At 43.4% G+C, this 26,886-nt stretch overlaps 4 protein-coding genes across 7 annotated transcripts in view; 1 reads left to right on the top strand and 3 right to left on the bottom strand.

Moving 5' to 3' along the window:
• Positions 1 to 9,420, top strand: part of slc10a7 (solute carrier family 10 member 7) — a 12,532-nt gene extending 3,112 nt beyond the window's left edge. The window contains exons 2-13 of one of the 2 annotated variants that reach the window (XM_072697196.1): positions 331 to 413; positions 1,031 to 1,167; positions 2,076 to 2,151; positions 2,974 to 3,012; positions 3,688 to 3,723; positions 4,241 to 4,324; positions 4,518 to 4,683; positions 4,923 to 4,974; positions 5,059 to 5,132; positions 6,083 to 6,228; positions 7,205 to 7,266; positions 8,621 to 9,420. In XM_072697196.1, the coding sequence (XP_072553297.1) occupies positions 331 to 413; positions 1,031 to 1,167; positions 2,076 to 2,151; positions 2,974 to 3,012; positions 3,688 to 3,723; positions 4,241 to 4,324; positions 4,518 to 4,683; positions 4,923 to 4,974; positions 5,059 to 5,132; positions 6,083 to 6,228; positions 7,205 to 7,225 (914 nt within the window). In that variant the 3' untranslated portion in view covers positions 7,226 to 7,266; positions 8,621 to 9,420. The remainder of the gene's footprint in view (positions 1 to 330; positions 414 to 1,030; positions 1,168 to 2,075; positions 2,152 to 2,973; positions 3,013 to 3,687; positions 3,724 to 4,240; positions 4,325 to 4,517; positions 4,684 to 4,922; positions 4,975 to 5,058; positions 5,133 to 6,082; positions 6,229 to 7,204; positions 7,267 to 8,620) is intronic. The other variant, XM_072697195.1, reaches the window with a different exon arrangement.
• Positions 9,421 to 10,546: 1,126 nt separating this feature from the next.
• On the bottom strand, positions 10,547 to 15,894 carry LOC140576600 (uncharacterized). Its single transcript, XM_072696068.1, has 5 exons — positions 15,693 to 15,894; positions 14,680 to 14,905; positions 14,078 to 14,202; positions 12,198 to 12,851; positions 10,547 to 12,094 (listed from the first exon to the last, which is right to left on the bottom strand). The coding sequence occupies exons 1-5, from the start codon at positions 15,892 to 15,894 to the stop codon at positions 10,731 to 10,733; spliced, it is 2,571 nt and encodes an 856-aa protein (XP_072552169.1). The 3' UTR covers positions 10,547 to 10,730.
• A 2,883-nt stretch (positions 15,895 to 18,777) lies between these two features.
• On the bottom strand, positions 18,778 to 22,744 carry LOC140577288 (E3 ubiquitin-protein ligase TRIM35-like). The gene is made up of 6 exons (XM_072697188.1): positions 21,158 to 22,744; positions 20,766 to 20,864; positions 20,424 to 20,654; positions 20,205 to 20,227; positions 19,803 to 19,921; positions 18,778 to 19,414 (listed from the first exon to the last, which is right to left on the bottom strand). The coding sequence occupies exons 1-6, from the start codon at positions 21,566 to 21,568 to the stop codon at positions 18,870 to 18,872; spliced, it is 1,428 nt and encodes a 475-aa protein (XP_072553289.1). The 5' UTR covers positions 21,569 to 22,744; the 3' UTR covers positions 18,778 to 18,869.
• Positions 22,745 to 22,808: 64 nt separating this feature from the next.
• Positions 22,809 to 26,140, bottom strand: LOC140577289 (E3 ubiquitin-protein ligase TRIM35-like). 3 transcript variants are annotated; one of them, XM_072697190.1, is made up of 7 exons: positions 25,711 to 26,140; positions 25,319 to 25,417; positions 24,977 to 25,207; positions 24,790 to 24,812; positions 24,388 to 24,506; positions 23,418 to 23,995; positions 22,809 to 23,043 (listed from the first exon to the last, which is right to left on the bottom strand). In XM_072697190.1, the coding sequence occupies exons 1-6, from the start codon at positions 26,119 to 26,121 to the stop codon at positions 23,451 to 23,453; spliced, it is 1,428 nt and encodes a 475-aa protein (XP_072553291.1). In that variant the 5' UTR covers positions 26,122 to 26,140; the 3' UTR covers positions 22,809 to 23,043; positions 23,418 to 23,450. The 3 variants fall into 3 exon arrangements, with proteins under 3 accessions (XP_072553291.1, XP_072553293.1, XP_072553290.1); XM_072697192.1 differs by lacking the exon at positions 22,809 to 23,043 and adding an exon at positions 23,082 to 23,186; XM_072697189.1 differs by lacking the exon at positions 22,809 to 23,043 and having other exon boundaries at positions 23,299 to 23,995.
• Between the last annotated feature and the right edge of the window lie 746 nt (positions 26,141 to 26,886).

Here is a 26,886-nt window from a genome sequence, read left to right on the forward strand (position 1 = left end):
GAACATTGCATGCTGGAGACCTAGAGCCGGAAATATGGCCACTCTGCTTTAGCTGGGATGGGGTGTGTTGGAGTGCACCTTCAGTAAACCAAAAGGAGTGGGTATGCAAAGCAGTCCGCCTGCAGCATGTCAGTGTCTTGGCTTCTGGTTGGTTGTTCTGGAGGTGTAGACGCTGCAGTAGCATGTCGGGTCGGGTCGGGTCGGGTTCTAATTGTGCTGCATCTTCCTGCTTTCCTCGTCAACGTATTGATCTGCAGCTCAGAGGACTGATGTTTTTTCGTGGTGCTGCACTACTGCTGCTTCATGCATGTCTCACCTGCTGTCCCACAGGTCCTCTTCGGCCGGAGATCACCATCACCTATGTGGCTGTGTCGACCATCTTCTTTAACAGCGGCCTGTCGCTGAGGACTGAGGTAGAGTCTCTGTCTTTTTGTCTTGGTGTGTTTGTGCATGTTGGTAAATCTGTGGAGTATTTTTATTTATTTGTTTGTTTGTTTATTTATTTATTTATTCAGAAAAGCCTAAATAATCAAAAAGAGTTTCATCTGTAGAAGCTCCAGATCTCATCAGATCAGATAAAGCAGCTGAACATAAATCCAGTAAAAAGGAGAAATAAGAGCTTCTCATTCTAAAGAAAGAAAGTAGTGAGATCTTGTCTGTGAGCTAGTCTGAAGAACAGAGCTCGGTTCCTCCAGGGTTCTCCTGGACACCCCCCAGTCCAGCCAGCACAGCGTGGAGGATGTGTTCAACTCCATCATCAGCAGCAGCAGCAGCAGCAGCAGCTCACCTGATTTACCATCATTAAGCCCTGATTTACCCCCAAACCAGGTGTTGATCTGAGGAGAACTCTAAATAATACTAGACTTCATGAAAGAGGAGAACTTTAGAGATGTTCTAATGATGAACGCAGTGATGGAGAACCTCCACCACTTTCTGTAGCAGTGTTATTATTAGTGATTATTCTAATATCAGAGATTTACTCTCTCTCTCTCTCTCTCTCTCTCTCTCTCTCTCTCTCTCTCTCTCTCAGGAGTTGGCGAGTGCATTAATGCACGTGAAGTTACATCTGTTTGTTCAGACGTTCACTCTGGTATTCTTCCCGGTGGCCATCTGGCTCCTTCTCAAAGTTTTGGCACTCACGGCTATTAATGAATGGCTTCTCAAAGGGTAAACACACACACACACACACACACACACACACACACACATGCACATACACAGGCTTTATTCATGTAATCCATCTCTCTGGCTCTGAGAGTCTTCTGCCATGTACATTTTGCTCCCGCCTCCCCCATGTGTTACCTGTTTACTGCCAGGCTGAATAGCACCTCTGTCTCCAGGTGGTTGCTATGGATTGCGTGTGTTTCCTGCAGTGGGGCTGAATGATCCTTCTGTATGAGCTCATTCATGTACCTGCCCAGTGAAGCACGTCCTCCTCCTAGAGCCGCTCTGTTCACTCTGACCCCGACACAAGACTGCTGGATCCACACGTACCGAAGCTGTGGACAGCAGACTCTGTGTCCAGGGTTTTTTTATTAGTTAACTGTATGCTAAAGAACAGCCACGCTAAAGAACAGTCGACAGTCATTGCCAAAACAAGTCAAACTAAAGAACAGTGGTACGAAGGAAAAGCCATGCTCAAGAGCAACCATAGTGAAGAACGGTTATGGTAAAGAACAGCCATGCAAAGAACAGTTGTGGCACAGAAAGATCATAGTGAAGCTGTACTGAACTAACAGTCATTGATAAGATAAGCCAAACTAAAGAACAGCCATGCTAAAAAGCCACTGTGCTAAGGAAGAGTCATAGTGAAGATAGGCCTGAAGAGCAGCCCGGCTAAAGAACAGCCACGCAGAAGAGCAGCCCTTGTAAATGAATGGTCCTGGTGAAGAGCGGCCTTGGTTGAGTTCAGGTGTGCTGAAGAACAGCCCAGCTAAGGAACAGCCCAGCAAAGGAACAGTCATGCATTAATAAGGAACAAAGGTAGCAAGTTTTGTATTGGTATGATAGACTAATATATATATGTGTGTGTGTGTGTGTGTGTGTGTGTGTGTGTGTGTGTGTGTTTTGAGCAGGTTGCAGACGGTGGGCTGTATGCCTCCTCCTGTGTCCTCTGCGGTCATCCTCACTAAAGCTGTGGGGGGAAATGAGGTAAGGAATGAGATCTTTTTACACTGACTTCCATTGCAAGTGCAGAAGGCCTGTTCCCTTCTCCAGTAAAGCTGCTGTTTTGGGGATATTAGGTATTTGGGAGACCTAAGATATGCTGAGCATGGCGATAAACTGTACTCGCCAACACTGTAATTAAATATCTGCTAAAACCAGAGGTACTGTATTCTGTCCTTTTATTTTGATCCAGGCTGTTCTCCATAGAACGTAATACACCTTAATAAGCCTTGATATGTTAAAGCAGCTTTATGTGAGATTTGTTATTTATTTATTTATTTATTAATTACCCTACAGTCCGCTTTTACCCCACTGCAGTAAATGCAAATCACAATATCGACGACCCCTCATGGATAGACAGCTGTACACAAGCATATCTGGGCAAGCTGAGAGCTCCAGAAGCTTGATCTGAAGGTAGAGCAGCATGTGAACTGAGGCGGTAGAGTAACACTACACTCCTATATTACACTAATATGACTCTATGGGTTACGCAGCGTTACACAGCAGGTCTGGAGAGAGGTTCTCCTCCTGCAGCTCCACCACCAAAACTCCATAGAGTTCCGGCCCCGAGTGGGAATTACTGAAGTTCAACTTGAGGTACAGGTTCTGCATAATGCTGCTTTAAAAGCATTGGTGAAGAGAGGTTCTTTCCCATTGGAGCTGCTACTGCTGCTACCGTCGCCTTGCCCTGTCCCACCCAGTGTGTGATCTAATTACGACTGAATTGTAAAACTTGAGTTTGTGGTTCATCATCAAATACGTGTTTCTGTATCTGTCGCTCAAAGGGAGGGTTTTTTGTCGTTACAGGCTGCAGCAATTTTCAACTCTGCGTTTGGGAGCTTTCTGGTGAGTGTTAACACAACTGCCCACCTTTCCGTTTAATCTGGTCTGTACGGAAAATACACTCATAATTTCGGCGGCTTGATCTCATCGAGTTGATCCACAGTGAACACAGAGCTGTGCTTAAACTGGAAAACTAGGCCGGACCGCCTACTTCATTAACCACACCTCCTTGTTTCTACACTTACTGTCCATTGTATCCGCCTCACTGACCGTACAGCAGCACTGTGTAGTTCTATAAGTCCAGACTGTCTCCATCTGTTTCTCTACACACTCCTCCTCAATGCTCAGTACCCCACAGGACTGCCCACCACAGAGCAGACTGTAGTATTTGGGTGGTGGGTCAGCATTCTCAGCACTGCAGTGACCCTGACTGACATGGTGGTGGCGTGGCAGTGACACTCACTGACAGGGCTGCTGGAGTGTGTAGAGTGACCTCTCTGTGGTGGTCAGTCCTGTGGTGTCCTGATGGAATGGATAGTGAGTGTAGAAACAAAGATGTGGTACTAATGTTTTTTACCTAACCAACCAACCACATGGCACATACCACAGCAACTACTGGGCAACACCATAGACACCACCTGAGACACCATAGCAACCACCTGGAATACCATAGCAACTGTCTAGCAATAAGCACACGAGTAGTGTTGGCAGGTATTAATGGCAGTCTTTGTTTTGCAGGGGATCATCGTCACGCCTCTGCTGCTGCTCGTGTTTGTGAGTTCATCTGTTATTTTATGTGTAGATATAAACACTATATGGACAAAAGTATTTGGACACCTGCTGAGGAGCTGTTTGATTTTATTCAGCAACAAGAGCCTTAGTGAAGTCAGGATATTTGATGATCACCCCCCAACTTATCTCCAACTCCCCTACTCATCCCAAAAGTATTGGATGAAGCACCACCATAATCACCACCATCATCATCATCATCATAATAATTCCAGAGAACACAGTTCTTCCACTGCTCCACAGCTCAATGCTGCTGGGGGGCTTTATGCCCCTCTAGCTCACGCCTGGCATTAGGTGACACCATGGTGCCAGTAGGTTCATAATGATCTGCTTTAGGGAGTCCTATTCTATTGGCTGTACTTCTCTACCAGGACTAGACAAGCTGTGTGTGTGCATTCGCACAGCTGTGTCAGCGATGGGTGCAACGTAAAGTAAAGTAGCTGGGTGTCCAAAAGTATTTGGACAAATAATGTATATGATGTTCCCTCTCTCTGTGCTGCAGCTCGGCTCGTCCTCCTCTGTGCCGTTCTCCTCTATCTTCTCCCAGCTCTTCATGACTGTGGTCGTCCCACTCATAGTTGGGCAGGTAAGTGTGGGTGTGCAGGCACATGGGCACCAGCTGTTCAGTCTGTTTAGCCGGACCCTGTTCTCTGAACTGTGAGGCCCATTAGCTGATGCATTGGCACTAATGCAGCAGTTAAGTAAGTAAGTGTGTGTGTGTGTGTGTGTGTGTGTGTGTGTGTGTGTGTGTGTGTGTGTGTGTGTGTGTGTGTGTTCAGGTGTGTAGGAGGTTCCTAAGAGAATGGCTAGAGAGGAGGAAACCTCCATTCGGGGCCATAAGCAGTGTGGTTCTGCTCATGATCATCTACACAACCTTCTGCGACACCTTCTCCAACCCAGACATCGAGCTGGACCACCTCAGCCTCCTCCTCATCGTCTTCATCAGTGAGTGATTGACCTGCGGGAGGTCAGACTGTGTATTCCTGTATTTATGTATTTTGTGTGTGTGTGTATGTGTGTGTATGTGTGTGTATGTGTGTATATATATATATATATATATATATATATATATATATATATATATATATATATATATATATATATATATATATATATATATATATATATGCTGAGTCTCTCTCTCTCTCTCTCTCTCTCTCACTCTCACTCTCTCTCCCCTCCAGTCTTCTCCATTCAGCTCACCTTCATGTTACTGACGTTCTTCTTGTCTACCAGGTAAGGCTCTTGCACACAAGCATATCATCGATTCCTCTACAAAAGCTTCTCACACTGACGGTTTTGGCTTTTTTCTGTGTGTAGAGCGTCTTCAGGCTTCACAGCAGCAGATTCTGTTGCGATCCTGTTCTGTTCGACACACAAGTCGCTAACGCTGGGTGAGTTCTGGTCCAACCTGCTTTAGCCTTTAGCCGACTCACTGGTTATGATTGGTTATGATACAAGAAGCAAAACATAATCAGGGATAATCTGCATGGATGCAGACGTGGTCAATCAGCCTAGACGTGTTTGCCTCTTCAGTTTAGCTAATGTAGCTAACAGTTAGCACTGGTGTAAACTAGGAATGTCCCAGTCCAGTATGGAGCGATGCACTGTGGATGCCCAGTGATGAATAGGGTAGAGGGTGACTGACAGCTGCAGCAACAGATGGAACTACAGTCTGTAATCTGTAACTGTACATCTACATTATTTGGACAAAGGTATTGGGACACCTGCTCGTTCTTTGTTTCTTTGGGTATCCAGGGTATTAAAAATACTTTATGCTGCTTTTATTGGAGTAACTGTCTCTACTGTCCAGGGAAGAAGAAGGCTTACTACTAGATTCTGTAGCTTTGCATTGCTGTGGGGATTTGATTGCATTCAGCGACTTTAGTGAGCATTAGTGAGGTCAGGATGTTGGATGATGATCACCACCCCACCTCATGATATCCAGCTCCCCAACTCATCCCAAAAGTACTGGATGGAGCACCATCCTTCATTTCAGAGAACACGGTCATTCCACTGCTTCACAGCTCAATGCTGGGGGGCTTTACACCCTGGCATTTACAGCCTGGTATTGGTGGCATGGTTCATAATGTTAATCTGCTCCATAGAGTCCTATTCTATTGGCAGTACTTCCCTACAGGGACTAGACTGTGTGTATGTACATCTGTGTCAGCAATGGGTGTAACCTAGAGTATTAGCAGAGGTGTCCACAAACATTTGTCCATATAGGGGATTGGCTTAGTTTGTTGGCTGTAAAAATAATTGTGTGTGTGTGTGTGTGTGTGTGTGTGTGTGTGTGTGTGTGGCTCAGATTTGTTGATCTCTGTGGTGTGTGTCTCTGCAGGTATTCCCATGCTGAAGATTGTATTTGAGGGCTATGAGCATCTCTCTCTGATCTCAGTGCCTCTGCTCATATACCACCCAGCCCAGATCCTGCTGGGCAGCATCCTGGTGCCCACCATCAAAACATGGATGAACACAACTCAGAAGGTACCACTCAGACACTCTAAGGGGGGGGGGATCAAGACAACATGGCATTAATGCATACTGTAATTAATACATACTGTATAAAGAACACTAAAACATAGAGCAGTGAAGAGCACTGGCCACTTTATTAGAAACCTTTCTGGCAGAAAAGTGACCAGTGCTCTTCACTGCTGTATGCGAGTAAAGGGGCAGGGTAGGTGTTTCTAATAAAGTGGCCAGTGAGTAGAAGTAAAAGGTGTTTCTAATAAAGTGGCCAGTGAGTAAAGGGGCTGGGTAGGTGTTTCTAATAAAGTGGTCAGTGAGTAAAGGGGCTGGGTAGGTGTTTCTAATAAAGTGGCCAGTGAGTTGAAGTGAAAGGTGTTTCTAATAAAGTGGCCAGCGAGTAAAAGGGCAGGATAGATGTTTCTAATAAAGTGGCCAGTGAGTAAAGGGGCAGGGTAGATGTTTCTAATAAAGTGGCCAGCGAGTAAAAGGGCAGGGTAGATGTTTCTAATAAAGTGGCCAGCGAGTAAAAGGGCAGGGTAGATGTTTCTAATAAAGTGGCCAGATGTTTCTAATAAAGTGGCCAGTGAGTAAAAGGGCAGGGTAGATGTTTCTAATAAAGTGGCCAAAAAAAGAAGGTGAAAGGCAGAGGTTTCTAATAAAGTGTCCAGTCAGTGAAAAGGCAGTGTTAGTGTTTTAGATAAAGTGGCCAGTGAGGAAAAGGGGGACAGTAGATGTTTGTAATAATGTGGCCAGTGATTTGAAGGACTAGGTGGGTGTTTCTAATAATGTGGCCAGGCAACAAAGGGACATAGTGGGTGTTGTTTTTTAATGGAGTGGCCAGTCCAGGGAGGTGTTTCTGATAAAGTGACCAGTGAGTGACTGTACAGGGTGGGTGTTTCTAATAAAGTGGCCTGCATGCAGGTTTAGCTCTTGCTTTTTCATCTGCCGCCCTCCTAACCCCTCTCCCACTCCTCCGTCTCTCTCTCCCTCTTAGTCTGGTATCTTAGTGCGCTAAGCCTGCATGCCCTTCCCTCCTGTGCCTGCAAGTCCCAGTCAGTAAGTGCAAAGCATTGTGGATCTCCAGACGCCTTTCCAGAATCCCAACCATGCTCCCACATCTCTCTCCTTATTGACCATGTGTAATGTCTGCTTCATGTTTGACCTGTCTGACTGTGCTGGTGATGAGGGCGATATGATTATTTTATTTATTTATTTTTTTATAAAATTTTATCATCATGATACAAAATATGCTTCTCTGAGCATATCATGGAAATCATCAGTGCTTAAAGAACCCTGACCAACTACACTGACCATTACAGAATACAGCAATCAGTGCTGTGGCATTGGATGAAGAGCAGCAGACTTTGTATGGGAGAGTAAGAATCTGCTGCTACTGATGCATTTTGTCTGCATGTGAAAATATGGTAAAATATTGTGTATTCTGGAAATGATTATATTATATATTATATTTTGATCATATCACCTACCCCTAGTGCACACATTCCAGTGTGTCCCATAAAACAATTCAAAAATATATATTAGCAAGAAAAATCGTATTAAATCAAATTTATATATTTAGTATTTATCATTATTATTATTTAAATTGTTAAAAAAAAATCTTTGATCGTTTCTTATTTCTAGACTTTTTTTTACTAGTTTTGAAATAAATATTTATTTCTATTAACAGATCATTTTGAACTGTGCTTATGCTTTTTTTTAAGAAATAAGATTAATTCACAAGATAAAAGTCAATAAATAAATTTAATATTCAGATAGTTTTCTTTAAAAACAATTACTGGTTTTTTTTTTTTTTCAACATTTTTGAATAAATTTAAATGGTTTCACTTGTCAAGAGACAATTTTTCGCAGTGTAGTCGATCAACTAAAGGTGCAACAAAAAGTTCTTAGAGTAATGATGTAGAAGATCCACTCTTGGTTCCTTGAATGTGAAAAACGTTAAATTGGTATAGAACCCTTTCATCGCTGTTTTCACACTTCTTCACACTCTGCACATCCCTTTTACCTGCAAACTGCGTAAGTAGATTTTAAGAAGAAATTTCTTATGAAGATTACTTGGAGAATGAGGCCCATGGTTCTTCATGGAACCAAAATTGGGTCTTCTGTGGCATCGCTTAAAGAACCTTTCATAGCACCTTTATTTTTAAGAGCGTAAGAGATGTCAGGTTGATAAAGTATCTGAAACTGTTACATTTCTTCATGTTTAAAGAGGTTCTTCACAATCACACACCTCATTTACTAAACTGTGGCGTCAGTCCAGAGAACCTAATTGTAACACTGTACTTCTGACTGTAATTAAAGAATAATTCATGGGGCTGCTGAGTTTAATAGCAACTCAAATTTAAGGAGTTTGAGGGGTTTAAAGTAATCTCAGTCTGTTGTTACCCTGCAGGCACTGAAACTGACCAACCTGCAGCCCATCTGAGACCTTTGAGGAACCACGACCAAAGTCGGACCGAAAGGAATGAGCCAAAACCAGATCCATCCCAAACCAACTGGTGACTCGGGTGCGGTTCTGTAGTTCTTAATGAAGGACGAGGAACATGTCATTGTCCTCCTCCTCCTCCTCCTCCTCCTCCTGGCTGAAGGAAAGGTTGGATGGATCAAAGTGCCTTAGTGCAGCACAGTGTGAACTCTGCCAGCTGCTCCAGCTCACCTCTCTACAGGGATATTAGTGCAGAAAACTCTAGAATTCCATTTTTTAACAGAAATGTGAATGTATATCTATATTTTTATATGAAGCGCTCACCATTTCCAGAGCCTACGTCAGAATTCCTACAGCAGTGTCATTTAACTCCTTTTCTTTTACCTGTTTTTGTATTATTTTAACCACCGGTGTGACGTCATCAAATGCCTTGAAGTCTTTGTTTTGTTTTGGTCAGAAGTATTTTGTACTGTTTCGGGATCATTTTGGTATCAGTATCAGATCATCAGAAATACCATAACTGACATGGCTTCATTGCTGTATGTTTTGAATGTTATAAATGCAGTAATTTTGCTCCATACAGCAGGTTGGAGGCCATGTGTGTGTTTGGCCAGGTGTTTAGGTCAATGGTGGTGGTGGTGATGATGGTGATGTTGAGTTCATGCCCACCTCTTCTGCCAGTGTGCTGAACATCAGGTTTGGAAGACGGTCCTCTGTCCACTGTACTGCCATGTTGCTTTCAGACAATAAAGCACCAGTGAGACTAACACCCCCCCCCCCTTTTTTTTGTTGTATATCTGTGTTTTTGACTGTAACTAGGATTTGTTTGCTTGAATTCCTTTAAATGATTTTTTAATTAATGATTTTTTTTATTTAGATTTTTCTTCTTTACATTTCCTCCATTCAGTTCTAAGATCTGAAAGCTTGCAGAAGGGACTAAAAACAACCAACAAAAATATTTCTGATTAAATCGGATACATCCGAAGTCCAATTTTGTTTGTTTGTTTGTTTGTTTTGTCAAATTTTTCCCAATTTGGTGCTGCCAGTTAATCTGTTTGTAGCTCCTGCCATGAAACTCACCAGCAGTCCCTGTCCTTCAGTTTCTTCTAGTCTTTCGGACACAATTCTGTCTTCAATTTCCTGTAGACTGTAGGGATTTCTGCAACTGCTGGTAGACCCTTATGACCGTAAGCTTCCATACACCTAATGAGCTGCTTCCTTCACACTGTGGTCTTTGACACGCCCAAATGCAGCCACTCCTTTTAGCCAATCCGTAACATCTGCTTTGCGACTCATTTTCCACACATCTAACGAGACCCTCACTGCACGGTACTGTACTATTCTCAAAGTCTGAGTCCTGTCACACAACCCACAGGTATTTATAGCCTGATCATCCTCATGCAGGGCCATCTGCAGGAGCCTGAAGTTACTACCACCTTAAACATGCAAGGTGACTCTTTTTATGTTTTTTTTTGTCTGGGGAGATTTTCCTATTAACAGTAATTGAGGTGTTGGGGTTGAGGAGGGGTGTTAAGTCTGATTGTTGAAGTTATTGAAGACAACATGAATGTCATTGTTGAAGCAGTCAACAGCCATTAAATGTTCCTGGAATTTTATTGAATATTTGCACAGCCATAATTAAAACAGTCAAAACTTTTATTAGTCTCAATTCATACATACCAAATATAAAATTGACATTTTAGACATTTTACCAGCAGAGAAACAATACAAAAACAAACACTGGTCTGTAAATGAGTTTAGTTTTGAAGCTTAAATGAACTAATTATAAAGAAATTTTAATCACTTATTTTATCAATAAAATCTTAATGATTTGAAAACCTTTGGTTGATTTTTGGTTGTAAAACATAAAATTCCAATAAATACAAACACTTATGAATGCAGTAAGTAGGTCCTGTACTAAAAAAAATAAAAATAAAGGTGCTTCATATCGTTCTTTCAGGAATGCCATAGAAGAACCACTGTTGACACTGGTCATTTATTTTAGGAGTGTAGTTGTCTAAGAGGAGCACTAGTTGTCCTAAAAGTGTGTGTGTGTGTGTGTGTGTGTGTATACACCCTAGCTTCCTGGCGCAGTAATGAGGTTATACTCGGCCTGCAGCAGTAGGAAGCTGTTCTCTCTGATCCTGCGGACCTGCACCAGGTCTCCACACTCCTGCACGTGAATTATGCCTCTGTTGCCGTGGCTCTGGTCGCCCAGTGACACGGCTGTACGCTTGCGGCAGTGTTTCCTCTGCAGGTATCTCAGGCCCACAGCCACAGCCATCCCCAGACCCACGGACAGGCCCAGCAACAGCAGCAAGCCCAGCTCCGAAGCATTCTGCCTGGGCACCAGATCCGGCTTTACCCCTTTTCCATCTGCAGCTCTGGGTGGCTCCCTGGGCCTCAGAGAGGGGTTGGGCTGAGGGGCCCAGGAAGCCTCCTCTTTCTGTGGCTGGTAGTCCTGGGACTCCCTGGCTGGAAGGGAGTTGGAGAGAGAGCGCTGGAGGGCTGGAGATGGGTCAGGATGTCGGGGTGAAGGGACAGTTGCGGTGTGTAATGGTGTAGATGTGAGCATGTGTGTCGGAGCTGTTGAGGATGGGACTGAGGTTGAAGTTTGGGTTGAAACTGGGACTGGGATTGGAGCAGGGACTACGGTTGAGTTTGGAGGTGCTGTTTGGGTTGTGGTTGGGCTAGGACTTAATGATGAGGTTAATGTTGAGGTTTGTGTAGTGGTGGGGATTAAAATTGAGAATGGGGCTGAAATCAAGGTTAAGTTTAGGTTTGTGGTTTGGGGTGGGATTGAGTTTAGGTTTGAGGTTGACCCTGGGATTGACACTGGTGTTAAAGTGAAAGTTGGGGTTGGAGTTGAGGTTAGGTTTGAGATTGTGTTTGGGATTAAAATTGAGGTACGGGTTGGAATTAAGGTTAAACTTGGGTTTGTGGTCTGGTTTGCAATTGTGAGTGAGGTTTGGGTTAAAGTGGGAGTTGGGGTTGCTGTTGACATTTGGTTCGAGATTAAAGCTCGGACTGAGGTCGGGGTCAAGGCTGAGTTTGAGGTTTGTTTCGAGTCTTGGGTTGGGGTTAAATTTGGGTTTGTGGTTTGGTTTGAGACTGGGATTTTTGTTGGGGTCGGAACTGGTGTTGAGGCTGGGATTGGAGTTGAAATTGGGGATAAATTGGGAATTGAGGTTGGATTTATAGTTAGGTATAAGATGGAGGCTGGAGTTGAAGTTAGGTCTGAAATTGAGGCTAAGACTAGACTGGAGGTTGGAGTTGAAGTTAGATTTGAGATTGAGGCTGGTACTAGGCTTGAAGTTGGAGTTAAAGGTAGGTCTGAGATGAAGGCTGGGACTAGAGTTGAGGCTGGGTCTGAAGTTAGATCTGAGATTGAGGCTGGGACTAGGCTTGAGGTTGGAGTTATAGTTAGATTTGACATTAAGGCTGGAATTCGGCTTGAAGTTGGAGTTAAAGTTAGGTCTGAGATTGAGGCTGGGACTAGGCTTGAGGTTGGAGATATAGTTAGATCTGAGATTAAAGCTGGGACTAGGCTTGAGGTTGGAGTTGAAGTTAGGTCTGAAATTGAGGATGGGACTAGGCTTGAGGTTGGAGTTGAAGTTAGGTCTGAAATTGAGGCTGGGACTAGGCTTGAGGTTGGAGTTGAAGTTAGGTCTGAAATTGAGGCTGGGACTAGTATTGAGGTTGGAGTTGAAGTTAGGTCTGAGATTGAGGCTGGGACTAGGCTTGAGGTTGGAGTTAAAGTTAGGTCTGAAATTGAGGCTGGGACTAGGCTTGAGGTTGGAGTTGAAGTTAGGTCTGAAATTGAGGCTGGGACTAGGCTTGAGGTTGGAGTTGAAGTTAGGTCTGAAATTGAGGCTGGGACTAGGCTTGAGGTTGGAGTTGAAGTTAGGTCTGAAATTGAGGCTGGGACTAGGCTTGAGGTTGGAGTTGAAGTTAGGTCTGAAATTGAGGATGGGACTAGGCTTGAGGTTGGAATTAAAGTTAGGTTTAATGTTAAGGCAGGGCTTAGGTTTGACTTTGGGGTTAAGGTTGAAGTTAAGTTGGAGATTGGAGCTGGGTTGGGGATTAAGGTTTGGGTTGGTACTGATCTTGGGAATGAGGTTGTGAAGGATGTTGCAGGTGATAAAGGTAGATCTGAGATGTGTGCAGGTGTGGATGGAACAGTGATGGATTTCCTGGGCTGGTAAGGGTACATGGCAGTAGTTGTTGGTGTAAAAGCACCACCATGGTGTGTGTGTTTCATGCTTTTGTTTGGGAGTGTGTGTGACGTACGAATGGTAGAGGTCAATGGAAGTGACCTGGGGGTTTGAGTGATCAGCATGGCTGCGTATGTGTATGCCTCTACAGGTGGTCTTAGAGTATGTGTATGAATGTGTTCTTGTGGTTCAGTGAGCATTGGGGTGTGTGTAGTTGTAGTGCGTTCATCTGATGGTGTGTGAGGATGTGTGAGTGTGTGAAGACGTTTAAAGGCCCCAGTGTGTGTTGGTGTCTCTGGGCTGGTGTGCGTTGCCCCGTGTGTGAGTGTGTGGGGCTGTAATGTTGGGCTATATGGTTCCTGTGTGGCGTTTGAATGTGTTTCTGTATCAGGTGGTGAAGTGTGAGTGGTGTGTGTGTTTGAGTAGATGTTTAAGGACTGTGTGTTGTTCAGTAAGTGTGTTTCTGAAGGCGTGTGTGTGTGTGTTGGTTTCATCAGAGATGCTGTGGAGATGAAAGGGGGAAAAACACTGAGTATGTATCCACAGTAGATCCACTTTTGGTTCCATAAAGAACCATATTTTTAAGGGATGTGTGAAGGCAAAGAACCTTTACATCAAATGAGACCTTAAGACCTTCAAGGTTCTTCACACTCACACATCTCTATTACAACCACGGTTCTCCAAAAATGGTTCTTCTATGGCATGGCTTAAAGAACCATTTGCTGGTCAATCAATCTGGTAATACTGGTAGACTAGTTTGATCAAGCTGGTCATGCTGACCAACCAGCATTTCCAAGATGGTCATGTTGGGCAACCAGCATGAGCAGCATGACCATCTTGACCATGCTGGTCATCAGCTTGTCAGTTAGCCAGCTTGGTCATTCTTGTCCACCAGCGTAATCATGCTGGTAATACTGATTGACCAGTGGTGACACTTTTGTTGCTGAACGCAATTAAATCCTCACAGTAATGTTCCAAATCCAAAATCTAGTAGAAAGCCTTCCTCCCTGGACAGTAGAGACAGTTACTTTAACAAAAGCAGGATCAACTATTTTTAATACCCTTGATTTGAGAAGAAACAACAAACAAGCAGGTGTCCAAAAACTTTTGTCAATTTAGCGCATTACTGAGATTCCATTTCAGTTCCCAACAGAGCTCCCCCCCCCCCACCATGTAGCCCATGCAGATTATGTGCTGGGATGCTTATTACCTGAGAAGATCCTAATCTGCTGGTTAGCATCATAAGCTGGACTCTGATGCCTACGAGTGCCATCATGCACCACGGCCGACCGGATCCGTGACCCGTAGATGAAATAGGAGTGGACCACTGTGATACTGAAGAGGGGCAGAGTGTGTGTGAGTGTGTGTGTGAGTGTGTGTGTGTTTGCGTGGATTGAGGCACTAGACATAGACACATATAGACTTTCCTAGGGAGGTATTACAGCACTGCACCGATCAGCCATAACATTAAAACCACTGACAGGTGAAGTGAAGAACATTGATGATCTGGTCTCAATGGCTCCTGTTGTGTTCCAATAAAGGACAACCAGTGAACCAGCGACAGGGTCATGGGCCCCCAAGACTGACCGCTGCTCATGGAGGTCCCACCTCACAACTTAAAACTTAGAAGAAAGGATCTGCTGCTAATGTCAGAAGGTCAGATACCACAGGACACCTTTAGAGGTCTTGTGGAGTTCGTGCCTTGACGAGGGGGAGCAGCACGAGGGTGACCTGCACAGTATTAGGCAGTTAGGTAGTTTTAATGTAATGGCTGTGTGTGTGTGTGTGTGTGGGTGTGTGTGTGTCTCTTACTAAAACCTCAGGTCTCCGCTGGGCTGGGCCGGCGCTCTCCACGTGAAGGAGAGGTTCCTCTTCAGCAGTTTGTCGGAGTGTGTGACAGTGTCTGCAGTGGAGACGCAGGAGAGGGTGTGTGTTCCCGGAGGGTGCAGCGTGAACTCCCCTCCGACCACGCGGTCCTCCGGCACGGAGCGTGCCTGCAGCAGCAAGCCCATAAACGCCCGAGAACTGCGCACACTCACTGCAAACACACACACACACACGGATCCATGTTACAGTGATACTAAAACTGAGAGATGTCTAAGGTTGTTGCTGAAATTGAGAGCTATTTTGTTGCTAAGGTGGTCGCTAGGGTGGTTGCTACAGTATTTCAGGGAGCTGTTAAGGTGTTTCTGGGTGTGATGCTAAGGTGATGCTTCAGTGAGTTTGCTAAAGTGTTCCAAGTGATTGCAATGGGGGTTGCTTTGGTGTTTTAGGGGGTTGCTCAGGTGTTGCAGGTGGTTGCTATGGCACCCCATGAAGTTGGTTGGGTGTTACTAGTGTATTTTTATCATTGTGACAATAGAAAGGTACACAGACCTTAAACATCTAGCTTAGTAAAAATCTGTTGCTATGCAGAAATCGGATGTCCAATCAAAAAGCTGCACAGCTGTATATCACATCAAAAAGCTGAAACTTGTTGCTAAAGTTGCTAAAGTATACCATGTGGTTGCTATGGTGTTGCAAAAAGGTTGCTAGGACATTGAATGTGGTTGCTATGGTATTTTGTGGTGGTTGCAGTGGTTGCAGTATGTCCAATCAAAATGCTGCATACATGCATGATTTTTATGGTGTTGTCATTATTTTTGTTGTTTTGATGTTGCTAGGGTTAAGGTACAACAGGTGGTTGCTGTGGTGTTCCAAAAGTGTTCCAAGGTGGTTGCTATGGTATTTTAGGTGGTTGCTAGGGTATACACACACACACACATGTATGCACACACATGTATGCACACACATGTATGCACACACATGTATTCGTGCGTACTTACCTATGAGTGTGTGTTGTGGTAGGTAGACACTACGGCTGGTGTGTATGGAGACGGCAGAGTGTGTGTGAGGCGGCTGAGCGCTGATGTGGCCGGGCTTCATATCCACGCAGGAGGAAGAACCCGCCCCCCGTGAAAAACACACACACACCGCAGGCCACACACTCACCCACACACACCCCACCAGCACTGCCTTCATTGCCATCATCACCATCATCTGCTGATCAGTATAAAACACACACACACACACACACACACACACTAATTATATACATGCAGGGAATATAAATCTATATACAATATTATTTTTAGTTGTGTTTAGTTGTAAATTCTAAAAAATATTCATTTAATATCTATATTTATGTTTTTTTGGCCAAATTTGCTCCCCTTTTTCTCTCAATCTGGTTCTGCCCATTAACCCATCTGTTCATAGCTCCGCCCAGACACTAGGGGGGTAGACTTAACACCTGAGATCTACTCCAATACATGTGAAGGCCAGCCGAGGAACGCTCCGAGGAAAGCATCGGGTCCCCAGCTAACAGACACCTGTGCCGGCCAACATCTTTTAAAAGTGATGAGGGGAGAGAGCGCCAACTACCCACCCGGAGTGAGCACAGCCAGTTGTGCTCTCTTGGACTTAGGCTGCTGATGGCAAAATTGGCAGTGCTCAGGGGTTTGAACTCATGGTGGCAGAGCAATAGACTGCTGAGCCACCAAGAGCCCCCAGATTACGCTGATTTTACAGGTGTAAATAAACCTCCTCCTCTACAGAGACACTCTTGTGCACATTAATTTGATTAATTTAACACATTGCAAAACAACAAATGAAGCATGTGCAAAAATATGACATTATAATGACATTAAAATACCACAATGTTTAATTCAATAAATGGATAAGAATTGGGTTTAAAATGTGCAGAACAATAGAGGTAGGACAGGGGTGCCAAAACTTTTGCACAAGGCTGTAGATCTGCATTCTGGATGTTTACTTAATTTCCATTTTTGTGCAATTTTAAAATGAGCTTTGTTGATACACACACACACACACACACACACACTGTAGCGCTGGCCTCGAGTGTATCAGCAGCTGAATGTGGTAAAAATGGACAGCGGTTCTAGACGTTCTCCAGTTCTGACAATAAAGAATAACTAATGTAAAGTGAAGCTGAGGATCATGTGAAGAACTTACCTTACAGCGACCCTCAAACAGAAGAACACCACCATCAGCTCCATCAGCAGCTCCATCTAAATCATAGCTCTCTCTCTCTCTCTCTCTCTCTCTCTCTCTCTCTCACTCACTCTCTCTCTCCGGGATGTGTAACAGCTGTTGAACAGGAACTGTACCCTCCTCCATCTCCTTCTACTAATCCCTTTCACTCTCCTACACATACACAAAACACACACCAAAGTGTCCAAATGTTTGTGGACACCCCTTGTAATGAATGTAAACTGTGTTTACCTGGACAGTAAAGACAGTCACTCCAACAAAAGCAGGATCAACTCTTTTAATACCCCAGTACCTGCCAAAAGTGGTCCAAGAAATGACAACCATTGACAGAGTTATGGGCAACTAAGGCTCATTGATGCTCATGGAGGCCACAGGACTTAAAGGATCTGCAGCTAATGCCTTGGTTCACTGGTTGGTTTAATGTCTATTCAGTACCCAACACTAGCTCTAATTACTGATTAGGTCTAGTCTTGGACGCTGATTAAGGCTAGTTTTGGGCACTGATTAAAGCTAGTGTTGAGCACTAATTAAGATTAGTCTTGGACACTGATTAAGGCTTGGCTAGGGCACTAATTGAAGCTAATCTTGGACACTGATTAAGGTTAGTCTTGGACACTGATTAAGGCTAGTCTTGGACACTGATTAAGGTTAGTCTTGGACACTGATTAAGACTAGTTTTGGACACTGATTGAAGCTAGTCTTGGACACTGATTAAGGTTAGTTTGTGGCACTGATTAAGGCTAGTCTTGGACACTGATTAAGGTTAGTCTTGGACACTGATTAAGGCTAGTCTTGGATACTGATTGAAGCTAGTCTTGGACACTGATTAAGGCTAGTCTTGGACACTGATTAAGGTTAGTTTGTGGCACTGATTAAGGTTAGTCTTGGACACTGATTAAGGTTAGTCTTGGACACTGATTAAGGTTAGTCTTGGACACTGATTAAGGCTAGTCTTGGACACTGATTAAGGTTAGTTTGTGGCACTGATTAAGGTTAGTCTTGGACACTGATTAAGGCAAGTCTTGGACACTGATTAAGGCTAGTCTTGGACACTGATTAAGGTTAGTTTGTGGCACTGATTAAGGTTAGTCTTGGACACTGATTAAGGCAAGTCTTGGACACTGATTAAGGTTAGTTTGTGGCACTGATTAAGGTTAGTCTTGGACACTGATTAAGGCTAGTCTTGGACACTGATTAAGGTTAGTTTGTGGCACTGATTAAGGCAAGTCTTGGACACTGATTAAGGCAAGTCGTGGACACTGATTAAGGCAAGTCTTGGACACTGATTAAGGTTAGTTTGTGGCACTGATTACGGTTAGTCTTGGACACTGATTAAGGTTAGATTTGGGCACTGATTAAGGCAAGTCGTGGACACTGATTAAGGTTAGTTTTGGGCACTGATTGAAGCTAGTCTTGGACACTGATTAAGGCTAGTCTTGGGCACTGATTAAGGCTAGTCTTGGGCACTGATTAAGGTTAATCATGGGCACTGATTAAGGCTAATCTTGGACACTGGTTAAGGCTTCTCTTGGACACTGGTTAAGGCTTCTCTTGAGCACTGATCAAGGCTAGTCTTGGGCACTGATGAAGGCTTCTCTCGGGCACTGATTAAGGCTTGTCTGGGGAACCAATCGAGGCTAGTCATGGTGTTTGTTGTTTCCAAATGTGCTTTATAAAGACATTATAAACATATTCTGAATGTTACTTTGCTGTCTGTTGTAACTGACGTATTGCTGAATATAGTTCAATCAGTGTAGTCAGAATTCACACAGAATTACTCTTTCAGTACTCTCCCAGCCTGGTGTTCATTTGTGAAATCATACTCCACTAACGTTTCTAATGTTGGAATGATATCAGGAGTCACTTCAAATCATAATTTTATTTCCATACACGTAATAATTCATAAACCTGTTCACTACCTGTAGAAATGTTCATTCTGAGCAGAGTTAACTTTAACTGTGCTGTTCCACTGTTACTGACGTCTTCACTGGTAAGATCCTCAGAGGACAAACAGACCTGTTCCTGAAAAGAGGTAAAACTCTCTCAGTGAAAGTGTGTGTTATAGTGTGCAGGTGTGTGTTGGTCAGAAGATCAGTGAAGGTCACTTTCCCCCTGTCCCAGTCCAGCTGCACTCTGACACTCTGCAGCTTCTCTTTAGGGGTGAGGTATTGACCTGACTGTCCTGGGCAGTGTGTCCAGTATTTATCTTCAATTTTCCAGTAGCCCAGACTCAACACTGAGTCCCAGAAACAGTCTCCCTTTCTTGTTACACACTCTGGGATCAAACCCAGTGTCCAGCTTCCACTTTCTCCAACCTGGACGTCCCAGCAGTGTGTCCCTGAGTTAAAACCTTCAGAACCCAGAACACCCCACCATTTATGAAATCTCTCTGGATTTTCAGGAACTGATGATCTCTGGTTTCTGTTTTCTAGAGCAGTGAGATCATCAGACAGGTGGAGGTCTGGGTGTGCAGTGTTGGGGTCCAGAGTAACAGGAGCTGAGGAGAGAGAACCAAATGAAACATCATGTTTTTCTCCCATTTCTGTAACTGGTTTACCTCTACAGACTGTTTCCTTTACTTTGAGTAAAACAGCTTTAGAGGAAGATTCCAGATCACAGATCAACTTTAATCCTGGACTAAGTCTGGAGCTCCAGTTCAGTGCAGCACTAAAAGGGATGTTCAGTAGTGAATGGTGTTTTACAGTCCAGTGGCAGATCTGATCTGGACATGGTTGAACATTTTCAGACCTGCTGACTCTGAAACTGACTCCTGAATTAGATGCTGCAGATCAATATAGAGAACATGGAGACCCAGAACATCTGCAAGAAGCAGTCCAGAAGCAGACTGAGTCTGAGAGATCAACCCTGAGAGGAACACGACTTACTGTACTGGACAATCTCCTGCATCTTCTCCCACACTCTGAACTTCAGGTTGGAAAGGTGTTTGGCTACATTGATCAGAGCTCCTGATGTCTTCTCTGGAAGCTTTGGTGAGCGCTGAACTCTGAAAGTAGAAGATTTCACTGTATAAAGTTCACAGCCTGTCATTTATTGACCTAATCATCAATATTTGATTCCATTTATTGCCTCCAATCAATAATTCTGTTGTTTCTGTCAAATCAATATTTCTGCTGCTGTTCTCCTTCCTCCAACATTAACCCACAATCCTTCTTCACCTTCATTCCATTGCAATACACTCATATTTACAATCAGTCCAATAGACTGTGGATTTAAATGGAGTCAGTATTTGAACAGTAGATAAAATGGGTGATCTGACACTGACTTACTGTTTCTCTGTAGACTTGAAGTTCTGAGAGGAGAAAGAAAGAGAACAGCTTTAAAACTGAAGAGTCTTTTCAGGTGGATTTCAGATGAAATTGAGGAAGAAATTCATGTCTAAAGTCCCGAACCACACTGATCAAACACACACCAGTATGAGAGAGAGAGAGAGAGAGAGAGAGAGAGAGAGAGAGAGAGAGAGAGAGAGATGGTAAAGAGACTCTTACTTGTAAGAACTGAACGTCCTCAGCTTCCATCTCCTTCTCTATGTTTCTGATTGTGTCTGAAAGAGATGATATTTCTCTATTCATCTCCTCAATCTTCCTCCTCATCATCTGACTCTTCTGCTCCTTTTCCTCCTTCAGTGCAGCTATCCTTGCTGCTTCTTCATCTCTCAGAAACTGGTGAAGATTCTCAAACTCCTCCTTTATCTGCCTCTCTGTGAGCTGGACCTGCGTCTGGAATGAGAGACCATTAGGAAACACCACCTCTAACAGATGTTCTACAAGCTTTTACCTCCTACAGGATAAGTGGACACTCATCACAAACATGACCAGATGATGGATCACCTGAATGTGGGCTGCTGTTCGATCATAGTCTTCTTTAGCTTCCTCTAAGACCTTCAGGTTCTTCTGTAGAGACTCTAAAGCAGTCTGGAGTTTAGTCAACTGGAATTGAATAAGAGTACAGTTGAGTGAATTCTCCAAAATTACAACATTTGAACTTTCTGATCATTTCCTTTCTTTTCAAAACGTGGCCTTCTTGGTCGATGTGAAATTGAAAGTTTAGCTCACAGTTTGTTTCTATTTCAGATTTCACACCTTTATTTTGAAAGAACACCCAATGACACGCTTCATCTAATCGGTCTAACTCACGTAACAGGAGAATCTGGTCTTCAGAAAGGAATGAAATCAGACAGACGTCTCTACTTAGAGACAAACGTAGAGCATTAATATCCTACCTTAAGGTCAGTCACAGCTTCATCTACTGGACAGCAGTCGTGAGTTTTGTGTTTTTTTGAGGCCTGGCACACCACACACACCGGCTGCTGATCGACCAAACAGAAGAGCTTGAGTTTCTCATTGTGCAGACTGCAGACCACCTCAGACCCTGCTGAAGATCTCGGACTCCTGCTCTCTTTCTCAAGGAAATTCTCACACAGGTTCTTCAGAGCACGGTTCAGGGGAGGGTCTTCTTTAGAAGATCTTCTTCTACAAACCGGACATTCTCGAGACCCCTTACTCCTCCAGAACTGCTGAAGACAGGTTCTACACACACTGTGAGTACATGACATGATAACAGGATCAGTGAAGACTTCACAGCAAACACAGCACAAAAGATCCTGATCTGGTCGAGAGCTTTTAGATGCCATCTTCAGCTGCTGTTCTCTTCTCCTGATGGTTTCTTCTCCTGATGGTCTCTTCTCCTAATGGTCCCTTCTGTCCAAATGCCTTTTTCAGGTGAAGGGTTTTTTGGTGTACACAGTCAGTCCCTATAGTCCTTTATCCCACTGTCTTCTGATGTCTTCAGAGTGATGGTGAAAATGGTCAGAGTTGGTGGGTAAGAGTGTTGATCAGTGTAGATTAGATGAGGTAAGGTAGATGGAGTGAGGATCAGCAGAGTGACAGTATGAGTTTCAGTTCTCCAGCAGGTAGACGATGTAGAGAGGAGGAGGAGCTTTGGAAAGGGGGGTGCTGAACAGGTGAATACCAGTCATTATTCTCCACTGACTGTTCATGAAACTCAAATGTAGACATGCCAACATTCACCACCAAAAGTCTTTAGATTCTTTATATTCATTAAAAAAAATCAACAATGTTTACAAATCATCTATGATACATATAATATCTGACCCACTAAACATTAACTCAACATTAATGCTGTTTCCCCCTCAAACCTCTTCAATATCATTTTCTTGTAGCGATCATTTATTATTATTATTATTTGATCAATCAGGGTTAATGAATTTGTCCATACACTGGTTTTCATCACATATTAAAAGCATGAATGAAAAACATTTAATTTTCCACATTAAAAACCAAAACAACTGGAAAGATCACAGAGAGACACTGAAGACATTTGGGTTTGAAATCAGAAGATGAGGATGAGCATTGGTTCGGATCCCGGGTCATGCTGCCTGCCATCAGCAGTGAGAGCCTGAAAGAGCACAATTAGCCTTTCTCTCTCTGGGTTGCTATATGGCTCTCTCTCTCTCTGTCTTCCCACATCACTTCAGTGTGTTCAGTGCATCTGCTAGCCGATGTATCAGAGCCGGGCACCCGGTGCTTTCCTCTTAGTGGGTTGGTGGCGTTGCATTGTCGAAAGTTGCAAAAGAGGCGGTGATTTGCGCATGTGTTGGAGGAGGCATGTCTCAGTCCTCACCATCATTACACATGATGGGGGAGACTACTAACGAGAATGGGGTTGGATTACTGGCTATATTAAATTCCGGAGGAAAATTGGGGACAAATAAAAAAATTTAAAAAACGAATGAAACGATATATAAGATTTCCAGTTTTTATATCCTCACCTCAATGTGTTGAACAGCTTAGAACATACCGCTCCCAATTCTGAGAAAGCAATAATGTTGGAATGTGTGACTGACAGGTATTTCTTGATCAGGTGTGCCCTGCTTGTTTAAATAGTGACCAGCTCTGGTTGTCTTCTTTTGATTTGAGCTCTGGATTTGGCTCTTATGGTATGTGTCTTCTTCACATGGCTTCTATGTGCGCTTCTTTGGCCTTCACTAGTGCTTCACCAGTTGAGGAGCTTTCATTTAGAATCTGTGAATCCCTTCAAGAAGACTCTCTCCCAGCAGCCTTTACAGCACACTTTCATCCAAAGTGGCTGATGATTAGAAATGCAAAGCAGGTATGAGCATTTAGATGAGGGCTCAGAAGTCACACCTTTACTTTAACAGTTTGTAATATAATGCAGTTTCTATCTCACAGTAATAAAATCACCTCTGAACCAAATCAGAGATTAAAGATCTGATGAGGAGAAAAATGCAGAATGATAGAGAAATCAAATCCAGTCTGAAAATGAGTGAAATCTCACTCCACTAATGTTTCTATTGATGGAATGATATCAGGAGTCACTCTATGACTCTTAAAATCAGCATTTTATTTACACACATGTTAGGATGTAATGGTACTGATACATTATTTAAAATATCCATTAATGACATTGTTCTGATCATAATTCATAAACCTGTTCACTACCTGTAGAAATGTTCATTCTGAGCAGTGTTAACTTTAACTGTGCTGTTCCACTGTTTCTGACGTCTTCACTGGTAAGATCCTCAGAGGACCAACAGACCTGTTCCAGAAAAGAGGTAAAACTCTCTCAGTGAAAGTGTGTGTTATAGTACGCAGGTGTGTGTTGGTTAGAAGATCAGTGAAGGTCACTTTCCCCCTGTCCCAGTCCAGCTGCACTCTGACACTCTGCAGCTTCTCTTTACGGGTGAGGAAGAGACCTGACTGTCCTGGGCAGCGTGTCCAGTATTTATCTCTGCTTTTCCAGTAGCTCAGACTCCACAATGAACCCCAGTAAGAGACTCCCTTTCTTGTTACAGACTCTGGGATCAAACCCAGTGTCCAGTCATCACTGTCTCCAACCTGGACGTCCCAGCAGTGTGTCCCTGAGTTAAAACCCTCAGAACCCAGAACACACCCATAAATATCAAATCTCTCTGGATTATCAGGAACTGATGATCTCTGGTTTCTGTTTTCTACAGCAGTGAGATCATCAGACAGGTGGAGGTCTGGGTGTGCAGTGTTGGGGTCCAGAGTAACAGGAGCTGAGGAGAGAGAACCAAATGAAACATCATGTTTTTCTCCCATTTCTGTAACTGGTTTTCCTCTACAGACTGTTTCCTTCACTTTGAGTAAAACAGCTTTAGAGGAAGATTCCAGATCACAGATCAACTTTAATCCTGGACTAAGTCTGGAGCTCCAGTTCAGTGCAGCACTAAAAGGGATGTTCAGTAGTGAATGGTGTTTTACAGTCCAGTGGCAGATCTGATTTGAACATGGTTGAACATTTTCAGACCTGCTGACTCTTAAACTGACTCCTGAATTAGTTCCTGCAGATCAATGTACAAAACATGGAGACCCAGAACATCTGCAAGAAGCAGTCCAGAAGCAGACTCTGAGAGTCTGAGAGATCAACCCTGAGAGGAACACGACTCACTGTACTGCACAATCTCCTGCATCTTCTCCCACACTCTGAACTTCAGGTTGGAAAGGTGTTTGGCTACATTGATCAGAGCTCCTGATGTCTTCTCTGGATGCTTTGGTGAACGCTGAACTCTGAAAGTAGAAGATTTCACTGTATAAAGTTCACAGCCTGTCATTTATTGACCTGATCATCAATATTTGATTCCATTTATTGCCTCCAATCAATAATTCTGTTGTTTCTGTCAAATCAATATTTCTGCTACTGTTCTCCTTCCTCCAACATTAACCCACAATCCTTCTTCACCTTCATTCCATTTCAATACACTCATATTTACAATCAGTCCAATAGACTGTGGATTTAAATGGAGTCAGTATTTCAACAGTAGATAAAATGGGTGATCTGACACTGACTTACTGTTTCTCTGTAGACTTGAAGTTCTGAGAGGAGAAAGAAAGAGAACAGCTTTAAAAATGAAGAGTCTTTTCAGGTGGATTTCAGATGAAATTGAGGAAGAAATTCATGTCTAAAGTCCCGAACCACACTGATCAAACACACACCAGTATGAGAGAGAGAGAGAGAGAGATGGTAAAGAGACTCTTACTTGTAAGAACTGGACGTCCTCAGCTTCCATCTCCTTCTCTATGTTTCTGATTGTGTCTGAAAGAGATGATATTTCTCCATTCATCTCCTCAATCTTCCTCCTCATCATCTGACTCTTCTGCTCCTTTTCCTCCTTCAGTGCAGCTATCCTTGCTGCTTCTTCATCTCTCAGAAACTGGTGAAGCTTCTCAAACTCCTCCTTTATCTGCCTCTCTGTGTGCTGGGCCTGCGTCTGGAATGAGAGACCATTAGGAAACACCACCTCTAACAGATGTTCTACAAGCTTTTACCTCCTACAGGATAAGTGGACACTCCTCACAAACATGACCAGATGATGGATCACCTGAATGTGGGCTGCTGTTCGGTCATAGTCTTCTTTAGCTTCCTCTAAGACCTTCAGGTTCTTCTGTAGAGACTCTAAAGCAGTCTGGAGTTTAGTCAACTGGAATTGAACAAGAGTACAGTTGAGTGAATTCTCCAAAATTACAACATTTGAACTTTCTGATCATTTCCTTTCTTTTCAAAACGTGGCCTTCTTGGTCGATGTGAAATTGAAAGTTTAGCTCACAGTTTGTTTATATTTCAGATTTCACACCTTTATTTTGAAAGAACACCCAATGACACGCTTCATCTAATCGGTCTAACTCACGTAACAGGAGAATCTGGTCTTCAGAAAGGAATGAAATCAGACAGACGTCTCTACTTAGAGACAAACGTAGAGCATTAATATCCTACCTTAAGGTCAGTCACAGCTTCATCTACTGGACAGCAGTCGTGAGTTTTGTGTTTTTTTGAGTCCCGACACACCAAACACACCGGCTGCTGATCGACCAAACAGAAGAGCTTGAGTTTCTCATTGTGCAGACTGCAGACCACCTTAGACCCTGCTGAAGATCTCGGACTCCTGCTCTCTTTCTCAAGGAAAGCCTCACACAGGTTCTTCAGAGCACGGTTCAGGGGAGGGTCTTCTTTAGAAGATCTTCTTCTACAAACTGGACATTCTCGAGACCCCTTACTCCTCCAGAACTGCTGAAGACAGGTTCTACACACACTGTGAGTACATGACATGATAACAGGATCAGTGAAGACTTCACAGCAAACACAGCACAAAAGATCCTGATCTGGTTGAGAGCTTTTAGATGCCATCTTCAGCTGCTGATCTCTTCTCCTGATTGTCTCTCCTCCTGATGGTCTCTTCTCCTAATGGTCCCTTCTGTCCAAATGTCTTTTTCAGGTGAAGGGTTTTTGGGTGTACACAGTCAGTCCCTATAGTCCTTTATCCCACTGTCTTCTGATGTCTTCAGAGTGATGGTGAAAATGGTCAGAGTTGGTGGGTAAGAGTGTTGATCAGTGTAGATTAGATGAGGTAAGGTAGATGGAGTGAGGATCAGCAGAGTGACAGTATGAGTTTCAGTTTCTCTAGCAGGTAGATGATGTAGAGAGGAGGAGGAGCTTTGGAAAGGGGGGTGCTGAACAGGTGAATACCACTCATTATTCTCCACTGACTGTTCATGAAACTCAAATGTAGACATGCCAACATTCACCAGCCAAAGTCTTTAGATTCTTTATATTCATTAAAAAAATTAAACAATGTTTACAAATCATCTATGATACATATAATATCTGACCCACTAAACATTAACTCAATATTAATGCTTTTTCCCCCTCAAACCTCTTCAATATCCTTTTCTTGTAGCGATCATTTATTTTTATTATTATTTGATCAATCAGGGTTAATGAATTTGTCCATACACTGGTTTTTTTTTATCACATATTAAAAGCATGAATGAAAAACATTTAATTTTCCACATTAAAAACCAAAACAACTGGAAAGATCACAGAGAGACACTGAAGACATTTGGGTTTGAAATCAGAAGATGAGGATGAGCATTGGTTCGGACCGGGTCATGC

Source organism: Salminus brasiliensis, chromosome 14, assembly GCF_030463535.1.
Source record: "Salminus brasiliensis chromosome 14, fSalBra1.hap2, whole genome shotgun sequence".
NCBI lineage: Eukaryota > Metazoa > Chordata > Actinopteri > Characiformes > Bryconidae > Salminus > Salminus brasiliensis.

Coding starts and splice junctions, on each gene's coding strand:
- LOC140576600 (XM_072696068.1), bottom strand. CDS start 15,894: ATGGCAATGAAGGCAGTGCTGGTGGGGTGTGTGTGGGTGAGTGTGTGG. Junction 14,906..15,692: donor ACCACAACACACACTCATAG/GTAAGTACGCAC, acceptor GTGTGTTTGCAG/TGAGTGTGCGCAGTTCTCGG. Junction 14,203..14,679: donor AGCGGAGACCTGAGGTTTTA/GTAAGAGACACA, acceptor GCCCCTCTTCAG/TATCACAGTGGTCCACTCCT.
- LOC140577288 (XM_072697188.1), bottom strand. CDS start 21,568: ATGGCATCTAAAAGCTCTCGACCAGATCAGGATCTTTTGTGCTGTGTT. Junction 20,228..20,423: donor AGGACGTTCAGTTCTTACAA/GTAAGAGTCTCT, acceptor TTCTCCTCTCAG/AACTTCAAGTCTACAGAGAA. Junction 19,415..19,802: donor GCAGGAGATTGTCCAGTACA/GTAAGTCGTGTT, acceptor CTCTCTCCTCAG/CTCCTGTTACTCTGGACCCC.
- LOC140577289 (XM_072697190.1), bottom strand. CDS start 26,121: ATGGCATCTAAAAGCTCTCAACCAGATCAGGATCTTTTGTGCTGTGTT. Junction 24,813..24,976: donor AGGACGTCCAGTTCTTACAA/GTAAGAGTCTCT, acceptor TTCTCCTCTCAG/AACTTCAAGTCTACAGAGAA. Junction 24,507..24,789: donor TTCAAGTCTACAGAGAAACA/GTAAGTCAGTGT, acceptor TTCTACTTTCAG/AGTTCAGCGTTCACCAAAGC.